Source organism: Coloeus monedula (genome assembly GCF_965178545.1).
Source record: "Coloeus monedula genome assembly, chromosome: 7".
Lineage (NCBI taxonomy): Eukaryota > Metazoa > Chordata > Aves > Passeriformes > Corvidae > Coloeus > Coloeus monedula.
In genome coordinates, this window is record NC_138787.1 from 14830813 (window position 1) to 14844697 (window position 13885).

General features: G+C 36.9%; 1 protein-coding gene across 7 annotated transcripts in view; it reads right to left on the reverse strand.

Moving 5' to 3' along the window:
- Nucleotides 1–13885, reverse strand: part of NBEAL1 (neurobeachin like 1) — an 80174-nt gene that overhangs the window by 29034 nt on the left and 37255 nt on the right. For all 7 annotated transcript variants that reach the window (XR_014226597.1, XR_014226598.1, XM_082285520.1 and 4 more), the window contains 17 exons: nt 12523–12826; nt 11527–11612; nt 11115–11204; nt 9400–9568; nt 8240–8373; nt 7694–7853; nt 7495–7597; nt 6648–6804; nt 6012–6170; nt 5512–5671; nt 5146–5234; nt 3737–4318; nt 2983–3158; nt 2478–2631; nt 919–1047; nt 307–612; nt 48–197 (listed from right to left, as the gene is read on the reverse strand). Coding sequence is in view for 5 of the 7 variants with exons in the window: in XM_082285520.1 (XP_082141646.1) it covers nt 48–197; nt 307–612; nt 919–1047; nt 2478–2631; nt 2983–3158; nt 3737–4318; nt 5146–5234; nt 5512–5671; nt 6012–6170; nt 6648–6804; nt 7495–7597; nt 7694–7853; nt 8240–8373; nt 9400–9568; nt 11115–11204; nt 11527–11612; nt 12523–12826 (3108 nt within the window). In the remaining 2 variants the exon portion in view is untranslated. The remainder of the gene's footprint in view (nt 1–47; nt 198–306; nt 613–918; nt 1048–2477; nt 2632–2982; nt 3159–3736; nt 4319–5145; nt 5235–5511; nt 5672–6011; nt 6171–6647; nt 6805–7494; nt 7598–7693; nt 7854–8239; nt 8374–9399; nt 9569–11114; nt 11205–11526; nt 11613–12522; nt 12827–13885) is intronic.

Consider the following 13885-nt stretch of genomic DNA (forward strand, 5'->3'; position numbering starts at 1 on the left):
TTGAGAGAGTTGTTTTAAGAGAACCTTGCACTCACTGAAAACCTTACCTGAAATTTAAGCTTACTTTCTCCTCTTTCCCGGTCTCGCCTGTGCATGTTCACCATAAATGCTTCATAACAATCTTTCCAATAAAGTGCCATCTGCTCATTATCATGTCTGAATGAACTCTCTTCATACTGCTTCATATTTGGAATAATCTGGTTCCACCAAAGCAAAATAAAAAGTACCACACGATTTCTGAATGGGTTCCTCTGCTTTCATTGCTGAAGGAGGGGGGAAATGATACAAAAAGAATTTACTACTTACATATTTGTCAATATAAACTTGCCACTCATCAGATCTGCAGTATTCTTGAAAGTCCTCGAAGAAAGATGGGCTGCCATTGGTAGGAGGCAATGAAGGAAGGTGCAGGTTCATAAAGAGAAGTTCATAAATCTTGGATACCAATGTCCGAACAAGGGGAATCAAAAATGAGTAAGTTTCTGTCTTTTCTTCAATTGACCTACTCAAAATGCCTTCCAACCTCCCCAGGAGGTAGCATGCTTCAGGCTGGCTCTCAATTACTTTGGTCTGAAGGAGGGTGTTTAGTTTGGCTGCTGCCATAGCACAGACCTACAGAAACAAACAGCAAAAAATGAATGTGATCCTCCTTGAGCACCCATCTTTTTCCTGCCACTTGTGCCTGCATAGTCCTATCCTCAGAGGCCCTCTACCTCTTCCTGCTCTGGAAGTGCACACTGACAGAGAGAATAGAGTAAACCTGCAAACAGTAAGAATCAATAAAATATCTTCCCTATAGAAGGATGAGGGACTGCCACAGGTCTGCTCACTGGTATGAGCAGCTCTCCCATAAACCACAACAGTTACATCAACTGTGCCCTTAAAACTCACTACCACTTGCAGGAATTTGCAACAAACCTGTAAGTTGTCTTGTGCAATGAATCCAAGAAGCAGCTGGACTTGCACCTGTGAAAGCCTAATTGCTTCTAGGCCAGCAGAGTACCAGACTGACAGGCTATCCATGAGAGTCACCAGTTCTTCCAAGAGCTATTACAGAAACAGAAAATTTGCATAAAATTAAAATAAATAAAATAAATTGAAATAAAAGTAACAGTAACTACTCTAGCTGGAGACACAATAATTTCAAAGAGCTGAGGAAGAAGCTGTGTTCATACTTCTAACTTAACCAAACACAGAAAATCATCCCAGAACACAGCAGTTAAACCAGCAATTTGAAGAAATTCCTGACGACTAAAATATACCTGGCCCAGTATGTTAAGTCAAGTATCTCTCCTGAATAAAGCCATATATATAGTATATGTGCTTATTGTTTTTCCTATAAATTAACTCCAGTAAATGTCATTTCCTTAGAAAATTTAAAAAGACTTCACTCTAGGAGGGACTTCTTTCTGTCAGTATTTAGATGGCAGAAATGATACAAGCCTTGTGAAAGGTGGGTCTTCCCAAGGCAAATGGCACATTTCACTACCCAGATGTGTTTGTTTAAAACTAGTACACCATGATATATTCTCTAACAAATTACTTGAATGTAAAATCATTCTGACTGAAATATCCCATTTAGGATATTACAGTGTGTTAAATTCTCCCTGGGCACAGTGGAAGATAATTTATGAAAGTACTGTTATTTTCAATTCAGAGTTGGCAAGAAGCACAACTCTCATTGCTCCAAAGTTCAGCTCTCATTTCTAATTTGGTTTCCCAACAGAAGGCAAAGCTTTTAACAAGAAGAAACTTTTTTAAAACAAGCAATTTAAAACTTTAAGCTATGTTTATTTATAAACAGGCATTTTGGAGAACAGCATAGGAATTATTGTGTTAATGATTCTTGACATTTTACTTTTTTTTCCAAAGAAAGTAGCCTTAAAAATATTGGAAGATTTCTAGTGAAATAGGGATGGTTTTCATATAATCTCTCTCCCCTTTTGCTTAGAAAAAGTGAAAAGCAATGACAACTCAGACTAGAGGAAGCAATACCAGTGCCAGAAATTACTAAATGTTGAGATAAATTATGTGTTGAAACTCCAATATGGGTCAAAATCCAGAAGTGACATTTCCCAACTTGCAACTGAGCGCAGAGTTTTGGCTGGTCTTTCATTCAGGACGCTCGGAGAGTCATAAATGCTGATAAACAGTGCAAAACCTGCTTAGGCTACAACTGATGCTGTTTCATTAGCTTTTACATTTTGTAAGTATTTCTCCAGTCTGAAGAGACCTGGATTCTCAGTAAAGAGTACCACTTACGTGCCTATCTAATTTGCAAAATTAACTATATTCCCTGTGGTAAATATTCACATTTTATTCATGAGGGGGCACTAATCCACTCCACCATAAATCCTTACTCTGTAATATCTGCAGTTTAAAAACATATGACTAGAAGGGTGACAGCGTCCAAACCAACAACTTTCTTGTTACCATTTCAGCCCACATACAGTACTTCCATTATGCAGTTACTGTACCTTTTCTGTCCATAAATTTGAATTAATTAGTCCTTCTGCCTGCAGGAAACCTTGTACAATTAGCAAGAGCTTGAAGGCATTTTCAGCATGTGTAGGGAGAGCTTTTGAATCTCTGTTATCAGTGACTGACCATTCTAACATCTTCTCCAGCAAGCTGCATGGAAAACAAAATCCCAAAGTAAGTATTACATGTTCTAAGTGTAAGTGGCTTTTAAAAAATCCAATTAAGTATTTAATTGAATCTCTTAGTCTGCAGTTACATAACTGCCATCTTCTTGATAAGCCAGAGAGATAAAAGCGATTGAGAGACTCATGAAAACAGCGATAGTTTTAAAACCTTCTGACCACAAGACACTCTTAAATAGGTGCTGGAATATATTTCTGACAGTATGTGAAGAGACAGCAAAGAAAAGTACATCTTGTTGGGAAATACCCACCCTTCCCAGCTTCACTCATGTCCCTCAATTTTCTGTTTATCCTCAAAAGGGATGAACTGTACACTCACTTGAGTTTTATTTCATCAGAAGGCCGCAACAACTCGTTAGACATCCCCAGTTTGGTGAGAGCAGAGAACACCTGTCCTCTCTCAATCCAAGCATCATCATCAGACTTTTCAATACCTTTCCACATTATACACAGTAGGATGTCTGTAAGTAACTGTATGAGTTCATTATCACTCCCCTACAAAAGAAGTGAAATATTTAAAGCCCTTCGAGTGTAGAAAACCTTCAAAACATTGCTTATTCATCACAGCCCCTATGCTTTCATGTTTCAACATTTGAAGCTCTGCAGTCTAAAGTTCAATTGAAAAGCTCATGAAAACACAAATATAAGAGACTGTAGCTTGCTTGTATGTTGTACAACAAGCTGCATTTAGCCACCCTTGACTTTTTCATAGCAAGTCTGCTGTACACCTCCTCTGGATGATAAAGGATGTTTAAATACAGAAGGGGGGAGATTTTGCAGTTTTTTGTTTGTGGTTTCTTGTGGTTGGGAGGGGAGGTTGGTTTTTTTTGTTTGTTTGTTTGTTCTATTTTTTTTTAAACACCAAAGCTATCCCAACTGGACAATCAAAAAAAGAAGGCACATTACAAAAGGAAGTACCCCTACTCACTATAAAAGAGCCATATTGTTCACTTTTCTGTTGGATGATAGAAGGGACAAAAAAAAAAAAAAAACATTCATTAAGGAGACTGAAAGAACAAAAAGAAATTGCCAGCAGTTGGAGAAATCAGTCACATATGGAGTGAGTTACTTACTCCTTGGTTTTCTAATAGAGAAAGCTCAGCAGTGAAGCCCACATCATTCGTAACACCCAGCTCTTTGTCAGGCTGCCCAGAGAAGGGCTTTGTGCTCTCTGTGGGTGAGGGAGTGCTGGGCTGGCTGTCTGTCATCTGATTCCCAACATCAGCCAGTTCATAAGAGTCAACACTGGACAGATCTAAACTCAAATGTGAAGGATTACTCTGCCACAATTCTTCTCGGTCCTCCGAACTGAAAGACATCTCTGCTGTGGATGCATCTTCCCGCGGCATAACAGAGAAATGGGCAGGGACATCCAAGGATTTGTTGTCTTCTAAACTCCACTGATCAAACAGACCATTAACTGATACAAAGTTGCCAGCTTTGTCTCCCTCTGTTTTATCAGGTTGATGTTTCTGAAGCTCTTCAGTAGGAGGCTTTTTTTCCTCTTCCCTGGAGGAATCAGTCCTGTTCTCCTTAAAGCCAATCCGGACCTCTGAGTTTTCTTTCAGGAACAGTCTAACCAAAGTGTCCTGCCAGCCCAGCTGCTGGGAAATCTGTTGTGCTGCATCCAATTGGGAATGCAAAAGGTGCAAAATCTAAGGATAGAAGATATCCCATACCTACACATTAATTTTAGCTTGTAACTGCATCCATCTGGCTTTTCAATTAAACATTTTACAATCTTACAGCTTCTTTACTTTTCTTACAACCTTATATAAAGAGCCACAATTGGCTAATAATAAGCAAACAAGCAAAAAAATCATTTTTCCTCACTAAAAATATATATTTGAGAAAAAAGAAAAAAAAAGTAAAAAATTCTCAGGAGTAGGGGAGAAAAGAAGCTATCAAAGCATGTTGGTAAGTTGCCGTATTTCAGTAACTCTTCTGCAACCATTCCTTCAAAGGTCAGTTATCTCAATAAATAATCCCATTCAGGCATAGTTTAAAAAAAAATTATTGAATAGAAAATATGCTTGATTAGGAGCTATGAAATAGATAAAATTAATAAAATTGCAGTATTAATCGCTTACTGATAGTGTACATTATAGTTTCACTTCTTCATTTTGGGAAACCTTAATACACTATATGGTGTCTCACAGCTACATTCAGTACTAATTCCAGTGATACTAGCTTCGAGAAAACTCAGTAATTCAGGGAGCCTACTATCTCAAACCTGTAGAAAATACAAGCTATTTGAGAATCATGATAGAGGCTTCCCTTTTTGTTCGGGCTTTTAAAAGTACTTGAATACACAAAATGCAACAGTAAGTGACGGATGGGTTTGCTTTTTAAAATAAATCATTGCTAAAAAAACAGTAACAACAAATACTGCCACTGTGTTTTAAAGAAATAATTCAGCTATCACACTGTATAGTTTATAGGCTTGAAGGAGAGTATTCCAGTTCTAAAGAAGACAACTAACCTTTCTACAGATAATCACTCTCATGTTTATATCTGACCTATGAGCCAGATACACTACAGCTAGGAGATCCTTATAATTCACAGCAGGATCTGTAGGGAAGAAAGAGAAAAGCCACCATAAACAATACCACACAAGAGAATGTAACAGATAAATATTTAAAAATTGCCTTGGAAGTTATGACTGCATCCAGGGATAGCAAAAGGAACAAAGTTCAGGGAACTAAGAAAATGTTAGCTGAGACCAATGGGAACTTTGAATAGAAGAGCTCTACAAGTAACACCTCTGGCTTTCCTCAACAAAAACCAGGTATGTTTGCCTCTGAGCAGCAGGAGTGTACTGATGTTAGACACAGAACTTGCAAATTACCTGCATACAGAACTTGGTTAAGAAGGTTTTTAATAAGAGAGACAGTAACTGGTGATTCATTCAGAAGGAGCCCCAGCCCAGAGTACCCCACTTCTCTGAGTCTCATACGGTGCTTGCTACGTTCATAAACTTTGGTACATTTCAACATCTCTTCCACAATCTGTAAGAAAAAGCAGACACAAACAAATTGAACACAAAAAACCATCCAGATCTCTTAAGCTTGTGTATGACATAACATGCTGGTCCACAGTTTTTAAAGTTTATTTGGTAAGCTAACTCAAACAACATGGACTTTTTTTTAAAGATCCAAAAACTTTATTTCAAGAGAACGCCAATTCCTTTGTGACAATGCCATCTAGCTAACATAGCAGAAGAGATAAGAAAGAAGCATATTTGGATTAGTATCTTTGTAATTACATACACTTCCGCAGCCAGACCAATGCAAACCACAAATTCATGTTCGACTGATTAATCTAGGAACATATCACTCAATTCATTACCTTGAACACAAGTTCTCTAAGCTTGTCAGAGTATCTTTGATGCAATAACAGAGCATAAAGAATATCAGCATTCCCTGGTTCAAAGAGCAATAAAAAAAGCTGGTCTGGGGTTGGACTGGAATGAAGCAGGCTGAAGAGAACATCCAAAATTCCACAGAGCTACAAAATTAAGACAACTAAATTAATCCACAGTTTATTCAGATTTCATGCTTTGTTTTAGGAAAATTTTCTTGTTTTTAAGTTTTACCTTTGCTGGTTAATAGACATTCTGTTGCTCATTATTACTGCATTTAAACAATTTTTAATACTTTTTTCTCTTTATAGAACACCTTATCAAACTAAGCAGAGACACAAAGCAACTTCAAGTGCTGCTGATATCTACAAAATAGAAACTACAACTCCTGATCAGTTGAAGTTCAATTCATTTGGTTTTGTAAACTAAGATAGGATGTGCCATTAGAAAAGTTATCTCAGCTACATCGAAACAGAACCACGCATCAATTAACATTTTGCTTGTGGTCATTTTCTTCTTTGTTCATGCTTCTTTTTAAGTACACAAGGCAAGATTTCTAAATGCCAAGACGCAAAACCAAAACATGCACAGCTTAAACTATTAATTTATGCCATGTTGAATACCTGCTCCTCATCACTGGTGGCAGCTATGTATCCTACAATGCTCTGAATTTCTTCATGTGTTCCACCTTTGCTCAGGAAATACTTGATCAGTCCATACAGGGATGTCCGTATTGTTCTCAGGTCATCAGGAGCCAAATCACTGTCTTTACAACCAGTCCTATATGCCAACAGACCAGAAAGGCAACCTAAGGAAGTTCTTCATGGCTCATAAACAGCAATTTGATGGTGCCAGTTTAGTAATTTTTCATCTATCATGCACAAGTTTTCAATTTTACTGAACTCAAGCAACTGCATAGGAATAAGCAAATCACACTTAGCAAGTCTATAAAAGCCCTGAAATGTAGACTTGTACTGATCTGGATTTGGTCAGGATTGCAGGTTCTCACCTCCCACAGGAAAGAGCAAAGTCACTAGCCAATCTTCCTCAAGCACATAACTATATTCCTAAGCAGATATAAATCATCAGCACCGAAAGGGTAACATTTTAAATTTTTAAAGAAGTCCTACTTCAAATTCTACAAGTATTTAAAAGAACTTCAAATGCTCAACTTTTTGTAATGGTAATGATCTATGACTTAACTTGCGTTGTTGAACACAAGTCCTACAATTTTGTTTACAATCACTCCTAGTAATGCTGACAAACTTTACATAATCTTAGGATAAAAATTCAAGGGAAAGAAAAGTAGTAAGTCAAATGGGAAAAAAAATTCATGCCATTTTGTGAATTAAATCAACCACCAAAATCCAACCTGCAGTTTTATTTAATAATTTTCTCACTAGAATGATGGCAAAACACTCCAAGAGCCACATACAATAAGTGAGGAACTGGAAGTAGTAAAACTCATACCCGTAATAAATCCTGAGTGTGTCTAGAAGAAACTGCACACCATACTTCTTTCTGAAGAGTCTTCTACTGTCTTTGATGATTGTAGAAAGATACTGTATATGTCCTGCAATATAAAGTTTTCTTTTAGAACCAAGATAAAGATTTGTGTCAAGTGAAGAATCTTATGTCTTCACACAGTTGCCCAAATCCAAGAGCTCACCAATTCTGAAGGGAAAGTCACCACTGTTCCAGATACTGAAGTCAAAAAGTAAGTGTTGGTACATCTGTTGCAAAAGCTGTGTGTTCTTTTCTACTGAGACTTGCTCTATCAACAACTGTACAGCCATCAGTACATTCACATCCATTAAGATTCTTGGCACCTTGCAAAATGACAACAGGTGTTAGCACTCAAAATACTGAATGTCCTAATAAAATTTTATTTTTAAAAATGGAAGTTTCTTTTATCTTCTACAGCAATGTCTGCTCCATTAAAGCAATACAAGAAACACAAAAGTAGTCTAGTTTGAATAACCACACAACTCAGAATCTGTATAAAAAAAGCAGAACATGGTAAAAAAAGAAACATTGTATTTCACTTTGCAGATAATGGCCAACTGCTCACACCTTTTTGCTTTCAGAAACACAAGAAAGAAAAGTACTTACTAAGGAGGCCTTTAAAGACCCTGGCATCCTCACTACGCTTCAAAATAATCAGGACCTCATCCACAAAATCCATTATGAAAGGATGTTTCTCAAATTTTCTCACCTTCTGTAACAAGGCTCCTAGGGTGGCAACTCCATGGGAGTGAATGAGATTTTCCTGATTAACCTGATGTCCCTGAATAAAGTGTTTTATCATCAAGATGAAAGTTGCAATTATGTTCTTCTCCAGACGTGCTTCTGCAAAACAGAACAACAGTAGCAAAAGTCTTATGGTTCAACATTGGATCACTGCATAAAAAGAGGGGAAAGAGTAAAATCAAGTGTTTATATTCTTCTTTCCTGAACTTCTCAACTCCTGTTCCTTAGCTGTAGACTGTCTTTAGATTTTTTTCCTGTGCAGAATCATAGCCATTCCATGCCTCTCCAGAACAAAGTGATCCCAGCCCTGACTTCAGTTGCTTCATCCATGGCTGCAGGTTACAAACTTCTTTTACAATCTTTTGCATATGCTGCAGTTATTTTCCCTCTGTTTCAAACAGACACTTTCTAGCCATGGTATGAAAAATAATTACAGACAGAGAGAAAAAGATCTATTTTCTTACTTCAGTCTACCATTTCATCTTTGAAACGAACAAAACAAGTTGTGTTTTCCCTTGCAAGGTCTGATTTCTCAGAGGTTTTTGTTAAGGTCAAAGTTAATTCTCAATATTAGCACAGCTTTAAAAAGAATCTATTCTTAAAGCATCCTTTCAGTTTCTTTTCATTTTAATCCAAAATGTGACTATGTATGGAAGAGGTAGGAGCCTGAAGATTTTTTTAAGAAAATAAAAGTTTGGCTAAAGGCTAAATAAATAGTACAGTTCTGAGGTGGCTGTCTCCATGTGGCTGTGTGACACAGAACTCCAGTTGTAGGAAAGCTTCTCCTATTGATATTAGTAGGTTTTACATCAAATATAATTTCTCAAAATAATCAGAACAGAAATTAAAACAATGTCATACCTTGGCACCTGTAACAGTAAATCATGAAAAGAAAAATAATGCTATTAAATATAGCTATACTTGAAATACATTATATTATTTTTATATAGTGCTGAACTCTTGGTATTCAGTATCCATGTCAGGTATCTAGGGACAGAAAGAGCCTTTCAGCTTTACATAGGTACTCTGGAAAATCCAGCACATAATAAACAGCTCTCTGTCATTCACAAAAAGACTTTTAAAATCAAGCTTAAAAATTATTTCACTTCAGCTGCACTTTCCTACCTGATGCCTTTGTGGATGGGAACACCACCCAGTCACCCTCTACAGGAGTTACTCTTTCTGGAGGCAGAGTTCCCCTTTCAGACTTCTCATGCATCTGTCCACCAAGAAAGCTGATCTGTTCCAGCAATGGAAACAGCACATTTATTCCACCAATGCAATTGATCATATCCTGAATCAAGAGAAAAGGCAGGATAAACATCACCAGAAGTAAAATCCCCTCAACAATAACAAAGATTTACTCCACATTCAGGAGTACTCACAAACCAATCAGAATGTCTCAAAGGCCACTTCAAAACTAGCTTAAAACACTGTTTAACACCAGGATTGCTCAAGTTCTGGCCATCACAATTACACATGGGCCATCCTGTCAGCTCTTGTTTTGAAAGTACATTTTTTACATTTCCTTCCTCCTCCCCCCATATAAACACTGGAAACTGAAGGATACAAAAACTTAGAAAGAATCTTCTGCTAAATATATTTGAAAAACAGGAAAAACATTTTTCTGATTTTTAAGTTACTTGCAGCAAGCAGTAAGAGAAGACTGTAAGATTATACAGACCTCTGGTTTAACAACCTTCCTGCAAGATTTCAACTTCAGGCAGTTAAAAAATAATACAATTTTATTTTGTTTTTTAAAATAACTCTACACATACATCAATTCTAAGCCTCTCCTTAAAATTCAAGTCTCCAAAGTTTCCTTTTTCCTCCTCCTCCTCACAAGCAGAGATAGCACAAGACAGTCCCTGGAGGTGTTTAAGGACAGACTGGATGTAGCACTTAGTGCCACAGTCTAGTTGACAAGATGGTGTTCAGACACAGGTTGGACTTGACGACCTCAGAGGACTTTTCCTATTTACTTGATTCTGGATTCTGTTATTCAAACAATGCTTCTTGTGGTAAGGGATAATATATTCAAATCACAAGATTTCTAGAAGTGATTCACAACCACTTCAAATCAATTCAAAATCAAGATCCTAGCAAGCTACTCAGAGACACCTACTCATTTCCCCAGCTTCATCCAACGATGATCATTGTGGAGTACAAGTACCCATTACTGGGCAAAGAGGACAAATTGAAGTATTTTAAAACTATTCATATCACAGCAAAATTAACCATTAAGTGTCTGAATTTTTCTTAGCATTAGTCTCTGCAAGTGATTGTAGAGATATGCATGGTGGATATGTACAGTGTAGCTCCAACATTTCCTTATTAATTAGTTTGCCAGTACAATCAATTGTTCACTGTTCTTGAAAAAAAAGCAGGTCTTTTTTATCTGTTCATACATTTACCCCAAGATTAAAAAATGTGGTATTCTACTGACTACTCACAAGTGTTAACATAACCCTACTAAACTTAACCTAACTTGGGAGTTTATGACTGCAAGAAAACCATGAAAGAATTCCCTAGAGATGACAAAATGCTCTCAATACACAACGTGCATTCAACATTATGAAGAACAGTTAGCTACCACAAAGTATCTTCATGTACTGTGACAGTAAGAGCAGTGGCCCTCGTAAGTCCTCAATAAATGTAATGTAAATGCAACATTGCTCCAGGTACAGCATTAGCCCATTAATTCTCAGTACAAAAACATGCTGTACCTGCTGAATATAATTTGCATTATGACAATAACTTCCATCATTCCAAAAGTTAAGTGAAAGCACACAATCACTGCCATTTTTACATCAGGTTCTGCCTCTTTACAACACTTTTACCTTGATGTCCCAGTTCACTACTTTGTTTCCAGTTAGTCTTCCATGTAAAAGATTTGCAGACAGGTCAAGACAAATTGGGTTTCTGCAGGCCTGTTAAACAAATGAAGAAGCCATGATATCATTTATGAAACAAGTTACAGATGCTTGAACACAAGATTTTGTGCCAGTGTGTTGATATTAAAGTATTTAAACAACGTGAAACCCCTAGAATATATGTTATTTTAGATTTGACATTCTCTATTGTACAAGATAATTCCATGCTTTTGCCTAACATGAACAAAACCTACTGTCTCTGCACAAGACTACAGTTTAAGAAAGCTCTCACTGCTCCTTATCTTCCCATGAAAACCACAGTGCAAACACTGAAAATACACACTGTGTAGTTGAACAGAAATGATGTCCTGTTTCATACCTTTGGTGTATAATGAAGCAGCACCTTACTGGGGAGGTCTGCTACTTCAGCTTCTTGAGACTTCCATGGAGTTAAACAGTTTGGACCTAAAAAAAAAAGGTATATAAAATTATATAGTATATATTTAAGAGTCCACTGGATATTAATGTTGCCCTTTACAAATTTTATACCACCAAACTTGTAGGAAGAACAAACAAGTCTGAACCATATCTATTTGAGACATGTTTTGAAGTAGAGTCCCTGTGACTTCAATCATTCATTTCAGAGGGTCTGCTTAAAAAGGAACATATTCTACAGGAAAAGCAAAACTACACAAAGAAGAGGTGTTATACATTCAAACAGCTCTAATGTTTGTCTTTACAAATACCTGTATCATATTTGTCACTCATCTCTTCATCAAGCCTAAATGCCCAGAAAATAAGTAACCTTCAAGATAGTTTTGTTCAGCACTACAAAATATATCCTTTAAATAATGCAAGTGTTTTAATGCTAATCTGTAACAACCTCAAGTCATTATGGAACTTAATACCTTTAACACTCTGAACTGTACAACATAGCTTTCAGAGTATTTTCTTTAAAATGATCGCTTAATTATTGATCTTTATGGAAAAATCCTCAAGCATAAATCACCTTTAAGTGGCCTATCAAAATAAGGGCAATACTTGAAGAGTCTCAACTACAAACACATGTAAGCAAACAGCAGCAAAAATTCAGAATTTACAAGGGAAATTATTACCTAACATTTTAATTTTGGCAGGTCTGTACATATGATAAACAGATGAGTTCATGCAAACATAATCTTTTTAAATCAAACTTTGTAACATATTTATTAAATGTTAAGCTTATTTGCTTTAAAGCCCTCTCACTTAAGTCAGCTCTGCAGTTCTTCTGGATTGTAAGTTCTTCTTTATGTGTCTGGGTAGAGCAAAGCTTAGTGGGGTCTTGTTTGTAACTCCTTCCTTTTACTTCACTAAAACCAGTACAGCCACCACTTACCTGCTAAATATAATGCTTTCACCTGAGAAGGCTGCAGTGCTTCATGGAAGATAATAACTGATCCAAGTTGGCCCTCCAAAGATGTTGGACACCCCCATTCACTGTCCTGAGTCCCTGCTGAGATCATCTTGGTGATGAACTCTGGTTTTCCAAGCACCCCACCCCAACTTCCTGTAGCAAGAATGCCCCCAAGGGATGTCCGATGGGGCATAACTGGGGAGGAAAAAGGTGGATCTGGTATCTGAGATGGAGGAGGAGTTGTTGTTCTTTGACCAGCTGAACCAATGCAGCAAGAGGCAAAAGACTGGAGAGTCACACATGGAAGACAGAAAATAAAACACATACTGTAAATTTAAGCTTTAAATCTGAAGGCTGCACCTAGCAAATCTGAACTAAATAAATGAAACCAAGAGCAACAAGTTTTGTCATGCCCTGAAAAACAAGCAATCCATCACAATAGGCCAAAAAAACAAGCATATACTTCTCATAATCAGAGAGAACACCCTTTCTCCAACTAAGAGCAATTTGGTTACCTCAACTGCTGCAAGACCTCTGGCAGGAGCACAGCCAGGAAGCACAGTGCTCCAGATACTCCTCTGTAAATACTCTTCTGGATTATATTCCAAAATACTAGCCCAGCACATCTACTACTGTACATTTTTCACATCAGTTAGTCCACTCAAATAGACGCCCTCATGGTAAGCTTACTTGCCCTATTTCTAGTTACCTTGAGATTTATAGTGCTTATTTTACAGATGGGCCAAAATCCACAGTTTTATCTTGAAATGAAAAATACACTTACTCTCATTTTTAAGTTTTATACTGATTTTACCATTACAGCATCCAACTTAACTGTTTTCTCAACATACTTAACAAATATCAAATTAGAACTTAGAAAAGATGGAAGAATGTCAGGTGTTGTAGCCCAGTTTAATATAAATTTGTTCCACAAAAGAAAGGAACAATGCTTACAAAGGGAACCAAACATGACATACACTCATTTTGATGGCTAGTGTATTTTTTTAGGCTAAATGTGTACACAACCAAAATGGTTAGATTAACTGCATGTAAAATGCTTATCCAGTTACCAAAGAAATAAGGAATAGCATATTAAGGAAACATTAAAAAATGGAAGTAAAAATAAATGAAAACACTGAAAATAACAGGGAATATACCTCACTGAGTACTGTTACACCAATCCTCCTGGCAGAGCTGCCACTTATTATGATGCCATCATAAATTCTGTCAATACGCTCAGGCAATTATTTTGAGGAAAACCCCGTGATTTAATCAATGTCATCTGGTAGAGTTTTTTGTTTTTAAACTGAGATAACTAAACAAGCATTACTTAATGGTTAGTTAC